Genomic DNA, 7,667 nt, shown 5'->3' with positions numbered 1-7,667 from the left:
TTGTCTTGTGATGTGCTTGTTCCTCTTTTTAAGAGATCAGTTACCCTTTTGTTTACACGATTGCTGTTGTGTTTCATGTACCATGTGTCTCATGTGTAAGTCTTAAGGTATATAAATGCCATGTATCATGTCGATGGTATCATGTATCATGTCGATGGTATAAAACAGTATTTGCTCCACATTTAATCTGAATGATAATGAAAGCAGATTTTTAGTCTTGACAATTCAAGTTGAGTCAAGACATGTATTTAAATAATTAATAATCTACACTAATGAACACTTCTGTTTAATAAACATTTCATGAACTTTTTCTTAAAGTACATGGTGAAAGCAGCCCCAAGTCAGAAGGTTTCATCTTTTGAGTCATGGGGGTATGTAATAACAACCCACATCTCCATAAAGCAACTTCAGTCAAATGACAAAGGATGGATGCAACAGTTCAGAGCAGAAGGCAACGTATCTGTTTTTCACCAAAATGCTTTTTTTTGGGTACATCTTCTTTGCAGAACTGTCATATGACACCGACGTGTGGAGCCTCGGAAGGGGCTGACGTTACTATCCCCTGACACGTGACTTTGTGGTTTTATAAACTAGTTAAAGACAGAAGGGGAAACTTATTCATCACTGAACCGTTGTGATACTCTTGGTTATCTGTTGTGATTCTCCTGAGAGACAGAACATGGATGTCTCTACAACCTCAGACTGTAAGTACCAAAAATCATTTTTTTTTAAATTTTTTTTTTATTTAATATGATTGTGTATATAACACATTGTTTAAAGACTTTAGGAATATTGGCATATTAGTTCATTATGTGAGACCTTTTATGAACTGTTAGCTGCTTTGGTCTTATATGTGACGAATTTATATCATTGAATCAATGTTATTTGAAAATATTCTTTGTGTATATATTGCCTGAGTGATTTGTGTACATTAAACAACAGTTTGTTCATTCATTCATTCTTTGCTGAAGGGCTTTAAAGAGACTGTTTCACTCTTCCATATATTTTCTAATCACATATTTTGTCTCTCAATAGATGAAAGTGATGCATTTAATTTCACAGATTTGACAGACATGGTGAGTATTATTATATATATAATGAATATATATATATATATATATATATATATATATATATATATATATATATATATATACATACATATAAATAAATATAAATATATATATATACATATACATACATATATATATATATATATATATATATGTATATATATATATATATATATATATATATATGTATATATATATATATATATGTGTGTATATATATATGTATATATATATATATATATGTGTATATATATATATATATATATATATATATATATATATATATATATATATGTATAAAAAATACTATTTTTACAGTCAGTGAATATAGTATTATTTATTTTTTGTCAAATTCTGTCGTAAATGTGTTCTATTTTGCGTATTTGTGTAAAAATGTTTGATGACATATCTAGTCAAATTTTGCATCAGTAACACTTTTAAACTTTAAAGTTCTAAGATGTCATCAAGCTATTTTGTCATAACGCAACTCTTAGTTAAATGCCGCCCCCAGCAAATGTTTTCAGTAAGCAGAGGTTAAGCTCTGTTTCTTTTAGTGCTGCATGCATTTTTGGACATTTGATGTGTCAGTCAAGTGAAACTACTTATACTAATCCATATCTTTGTCCCTTATTATCTGATGCACCTCTTGGATTGAGATCATACAGACAGATTTGGCAGTTACCACATTGTGCAGTTTTTAAACAACACAATGAAAAGATTTTCCATGGTGTGCGTCACATATCCTTTATCTGTTATCTGTATGTATGTCAGGATGGAACAGAATCTAGTGTTTAACATGCTCCAAAGGGGCTGTGTTTATGTCGACCCCCAGGGCGGGTGACGCTCTATCTGTTTGTGCACGCTTCAGAAATGGGTTAAAAGAGGATGTGGATGCGGTGTACTTGTGTGGTTTCTCCAATAGAGACACCTGCACCTGATCTGAGCTGCGGAACATGTTTCGTAAATTTAGATTGTCAAAGTTCGCAGGGGCGTGATGTCACACTGATTCACGCTTTACTGATCAACTGGATTACAGCTGCAAAATGGTGAGAGACTGTTGTACCACTGTAGACAGGAAGTGGCTGTCAGTTGAGTGGAAGATCTGTCTGAAAAGACAGTGGGAAACAAATTTCTAAGCTTCATAGTCAGCATTCTGAGAGGATTTAGATGAAAAGCTAATAAGAGAATTTAAAGGAATATTAAACCCAAAAATCTTTTAAATGTCATCTCATTTCCATCCCATATGACTTTCTTTCTTCTGTGGAACATGAAAGAAGATATTTTGAAGAATGTACATTCCACTCTTTACCATATAATGAAGATGACTGAAGGCTGTTGAGCTCTAAAATGATGATAAATGCAATAAAAGTCGTTAAGATGCCTCATTCATATAATATTCCACGTCTTGTGAAGCTCAACCCGAAGCCATATAACTGTTGAACAGACCAAAATTTTGTTATATTCATTTAAATATTTTTTCTCCACTGTTAGCATCCATTACAATATGTGCCTTAAGACAAAACACTAAATTATGTTGTGATGTTAATGGAACATGACTAATTGTGAGACAGTTTAATATTAGTGAAAGTGCAAATATTTTAGAATATAGCGCAATATTTATTTTCATTACGTGAAAAACAAAGGCCAGTACGTCCCTCAAAACTTCTCATTTTGTGCTCCATGAAAGAACATTCCTTTAGATCACAGGTGTCAAACTCAGTTCCTGGAGGGCCACAGCCCTACACAGTTTTGTTCCAACCCTGCTTCAACACACACACACCTGCAGTTTTCAAATAAGCCTGAAGGACTTGATTAGCTGATCAGGTGTGTTTAATTAGGGTTGAAGCTAAACTCTGCAGGGCTGTGGCCCTCCAGGAACTGAGTTTGACACCCCTGCTTTAGATGATTGGTATGTTTAGTTTTTAAGTAAATCTGTAAATCAAATGAAATGGAAAGTGCAAAGAATTCGAAGTCCCTGAATATATCCTTTTTTATTTTTATTTCAGACAACTGATACTGATGACTACGAATCGGACCTGGGTGGAATATGTAACAAAGAACTAGTGCGACAGTTCAGTAAGACCTTCGAACCCCCTCTCTACTGGATCATCTTTGTTGTGGGGGCTTTGGGCAACCTACTTGTCGTCTGTATCTTCACAACTGTGAGAAACCGGCTCAAAACCATGACCGACGTCTACCTGCTGAATCTGGCAGTGGCTGATCTTCTCTTCCTTGGCACATTGCCCTTCTGGGCAACAAATGCCGCTCAAGGCTGGGTGTTCAGCCAGGCCATTTGCAAAGGAGTTTCTGCAGTCTACAAAATTAACTTCTTTGCCAGCATGCTCTTACTCACTTGCATTAGCGTGGACCGTTACATTGCCATCGTCCACGTAACCGAAGCACACAACTACAAAATCAAACGCATGCTGTATAGTAAGATAACTTGTGTGTTTGTGTGGCTCGCCTCTTGCGTCTTAGCTCTACCGGAATTTCTCTTCGCCAAAGTGAAAAATATAAGCCCCCAGCTCAGCTCCTGCGTCATGGTATACTCGATCACAGACAACAACCATACTAAAGTCTTGGTGTTGGCTTTACAGATCTGTGTTGGCTTCCTACTCCCATTGCTGGTCATTGTTTTATGTTACTCAGTCATTATTCGTAAACTCATGCTGGCTCGAAGCTTTGAAAAACACAAAGCTCTGAGGGTCATCTTTGCAGTTATGGCTGCATTTGTTCTGTCACAGTTGCCGTTAAATGGATATCTGATTATAGAAGCAGGCCAAGCCAACAATGCTACAATAACGGACTGTAAAGTCGCGCAAAGCTTAGATATGGCTGGGCAAATTGTGAAATGTCTTGCCTACACACATTGTTGCCTGAATCCTTTTCTGTACGTCTTTATCGGGGTTCGCTTCCGGAAGGATCTCTTGAGCCTGCTTCAGCGCATGTCCTGTAGCCTAGGACTGGCCGACAACAGCAAACTCCAACAAGTTCCCAAGAGGCCTTCTGTTATGTCCGACACTGACACCACCCCTGTTTTTTCTTTATAGACCAGTCTACTGTACTTACTGTATCAACAACTTTTTCAAAAGCTTTGTCTTCATCTACAGAGTGTGTAATTTGCATGGTAATGGCATGATAGACTTATTTTTCAGAGTTATAGGTCCTTATAACCACAAACATTATTGTGCAAGGTCTATGAAATGTGCTTTATCATGGTACCATTCCTGTATAGTTCTCTGGGAGTACATGATGGGATATTGTGGAGATTTATGTACATAAATTCTGTTCATGAGCTTTTAACCAGTATTTTAAGGATGATTCCTGTTAGAGCAGTATGATGTTTCCAGGTATACTATTATGCTTTTCATACTTTTCTAGCAAAGAAATGTTGCAAAAATATTGTAAAGTGTACATATAATTTGAGAATTTGTTGAGTGTAATGGATTTCATTTTGCATTAAAAAAGTGTGATAATAACATGTTGAGTTCTGATTTTTATTTATTTATTTTGTTTTATAAAATCTCTATTTACTCATGGGTGATTCATCAACTATAGAGCCAGCTTTGGTCCCATGAACCTTTAGAAAACTCTCTCAATTTTTTTTTTTTTTTTTACATTCTTGCTAGTTTAAATTCTCGACTAAAAATGTTGGTTGTAGAAGAACTGTGTGACAATCAAAAATTTTGAAAAACTTTCACAATAAATATTGGAACTATTTATGATTATTTCAGTATCAATTACATCACGTAAATTCAGCAATTTCTCCCAAAATACATAAAAGTGTCTAGTGAACTGGTAGAAGAATAGAGTAAAATGTATAGTTTCCTACACAATGTGTATATGCAATGAATAAAACACTTCAACAAATTATAGCCTAATTGAAAAGATTATTATTGCAGCTTCCATAGACAGTGTATGGAATTTGTAAATACAAATTAAATAAACTTTAACCAGTATAGTTTGTTATTTAACAAGTTTATTTATGACTGTACAAACAGATGGTGTGCCACAAGACACAACCACAAGAAATAAATGGCATGAATACAGCTCGCTGAAAGAATCTGACAGAAAGCTTGCTAAAAATCTTGCTTGGTTCTGAAAATAATTTATAGGGATAAATCAGGATTCAACCAGGCAACAGGAAAGTAAATATATAAAAGTGTTTCAAGTTTTATAAGATGGTTTATAATTAAATGGTTATAATTTACTTCCCTTCCTGTCGTTCCAGACCGTATAATTTTCTTTCTTCTCTGGAACAAAAAAGATTAATTTTTATGAATATCCTGGCCCTGGTTTTAAAAACATATTTCAGTAATATTTTCCATACAAATGTTGCAAATGATATTTTCTGTTAATAATGATCTTGCTCATAAACAAATGATCATATATGATTTTCAAGGCCCCCAGGTCTTGTTTTTGTTCAATCCCATGAAAGCCACATGGTGTTTTTTTTAGCTGTGTGTAACGTATTTTCTGTGGTAATCGAAAGGTTTCTGAATGTGGCTTCTGTGAACTGCCATGTCTTCACTATGACTATTATGTCTGGTGTGGATTGAGAAAACGTTGAATAATGAAAAAAGGTCTAGTTGCCATGTACGTTGGGTTATGGTAAAGCAAAAGTGACACAGCAGTTTCAGATGGTAAGATGCATAATGATACCATGCATGCAGAGTATATTGCAATGACATATCAGCTGCCACAGCAGAGATATGGAACTGTAGGAAAAGACCATTGTAACGCAGCCGTATCGCTGTAGGTTAATACTCAGCAGGATTTGATGCAGAGAGATACACCTTCACAATTTTGGTTCAACAACCAGAAGTCCATATTTACTCAAGGGACAGTGGCAGCAACAGTTAAAGAGAAAATGACTACACGAAACAGGTGTTAACTCTTTCCTCACCATTGACAGAAATGTCCATCAAATATCCACCACAATCATCATTCTGCATCCCATCCAGACGTAGTCTTTGACAAAAACGTGATTTTCTCAGCTTTTTGCTAAAAATGTTGCTTTTTTTTTGAGAAACTTACCAACATTCAAGTGTTGATAAAAAAAAGAATGCATGAAGCTAGAATAAAACGTTTTTTATTTTTTCAAAAGCAGATGGTCTGTTATTTCTTTTGATAAATTGAATATTCAGATATTCATACAACAAAGTATTCTGGGGGCCATGAAACATAATCTTTGCGAAAATTACAAAAAAAGCTGACCGTGGCTGGGAACTTTAAAAAAATGCTGGCAGGGAAAAAGTTAAACATGAGAACTTTCTATTTTCTTGCAAATAAAAACAAAAGGAAAATAATGAAAACTGATAACTGATAACAGCAGTTTCAAATAAACATTTCACAAAAATGTGTTCTTTATAATGGACCTCTTGAGTTTAGTTGCTTTTTGAGGTAAGATACTATCTTATATATTAATTTCTATTCACTTATTTTGAATGCTATTTATTACAATTCATAATATTTTCTCTTCCAATCAAATAACTATTTATTATTATTTTAAAACCTAATTTCTTTATTTGTCCTGGAGCCAAATTAGCTGTATTAATTAATTTATTCTATTAATCAGGTTAATTAGATCACTTACTCCTTTAGTTAAAGGTGCCATTGCATGGATTATTTTATTATTTTAGAATGTTTCCTGGGGTGCCCTTATAATGTTAGTATGTTTTTTAGATCAAAATTTGTTATAATTTAGAAATAAAAGGCATTTTTCCTAGCCTGATTTTAGCCTCTGATTTGAACACTCTGTTTGAAGGGGCGTGTCTGCTGTGATACTTTAGTGTAAACGCCCACTGCTGTGATTGGCTGCTGTTAGACTTCAGTGTAAGCCTGTTGATTACGTGAATGAAGATCATATCATTGCAACGCAGTTTCTGCACTCTCACTAATGATTTCACCAATGCAAACATGATGTACGTACAGTAAGAGCTTCGTTGTGCAGTGTAACAGCGTCATTGATTTCATAACGAGTTTTGGCAAGTGTCCATATAAACTCGCGGTGTGCGATTGACAGCTTGGGCGACTGTACTGTTCTTTGATCGCTATCTGTATATTAATCACAGTTTAAGTAAGATTATTTTCATCCTACCAAGAGAAACGATGTGAAGTTGATCGTTTAGTCACTGGCTTGATTTACTGATGCATAAACAGTATTGAACGACTTTGAGAGAAAGATTATCTGTCTGAACTTGAACAATTACACATCAGAAATTCACATAACCCACTGGTTCTTCAGAGGCTCGGATGAAGGAACTAAAAAAAAACCTTTGTGTTCATTTGTACATCCAAACACTGAGCAACTGCCATGCTTCGTTCGTTTGCAAGCCATGATGTCTCTCGAAGAAAAATGATTCGGACGATGATTCGACTGCGCAGTTCCGCCTGGCCTTGAACATGGGCTGGCATATGCAAATTTTTGGATGCGTACATATTAATGATCCCGACTGTTGCATCACAGTCGGTGTTATGTGGAGATTCGCCTATTTTTCAGGAGTGTTTTTTGAAAATGAGATTTAAATAAGAAGGAGAAAACAATGGTGTTTGAGACTCACTGTATGTCATGTACATGTACTGAACTCTTGT

At 35.0% G+C, this 7,667-nt stretch overlaps 1 protein-coding gene across 1 annotated transcript; it reads left to right on the top strand.

The window, feature by feature from the left end:
- Positions 1-323: 323 nt before the first annotated feature.
- On the top strand, positions 324-4,937 carry ccr9b (chemokine (C-C motif) receptor 9b). The gene is made up of 4 exons (XM_079862624.1): positions 324-371; positions 507-704; positions 1,036-1,076; positions 3,080-4,937. Exons 2-4 carry the CDS (start codon positions 680-682, stop codon positions 4,121-4,123), a joined length of 1,110 nt encoding a protein of 369 aa, XP_079718750.1. The 5' UTR covers positions 324-371; positions 507-679; the 3' UTR covers positions 4,124-4,937.
- Positions 4,938-7,667: the final 2,730 nt, after the last annotated feature.

Source organism: Squalius cephalus (genome assembly GCF_949319135.1).
Source record: "Squalius cephalus genome assembly, chromosome: 25".
Lineage (NCBI taxonomy): Eukaryota > Metazoa > Chordata > Actinopteri > Cypriniformes > Leuciscidae > Squalius > Squalius cephalus.
This window is presented reverse-complemented; position numbering and strand designations above follow the sequence as displayed.

Coding starts and splice junctions, on each gene's coding strand:
- ccr9b (XM_079862624.1), top strand. CDS start 680: ATGGATGTCTCTACAACCTCAGACT. Junction 705..1,035: donor TGTCTCTACAACCTCAGACT/GTAAGTACCAAA, acceptor GTCTCTCAATAG/ATGAAAGTGATGCATTTAAT. Junction 1,077..3,079: donor TCACAGATTTGACAGACATG/GTGAGTATTATT, acceptor TTTTTATTTCAG/ACAACTGATACTGATGACTA.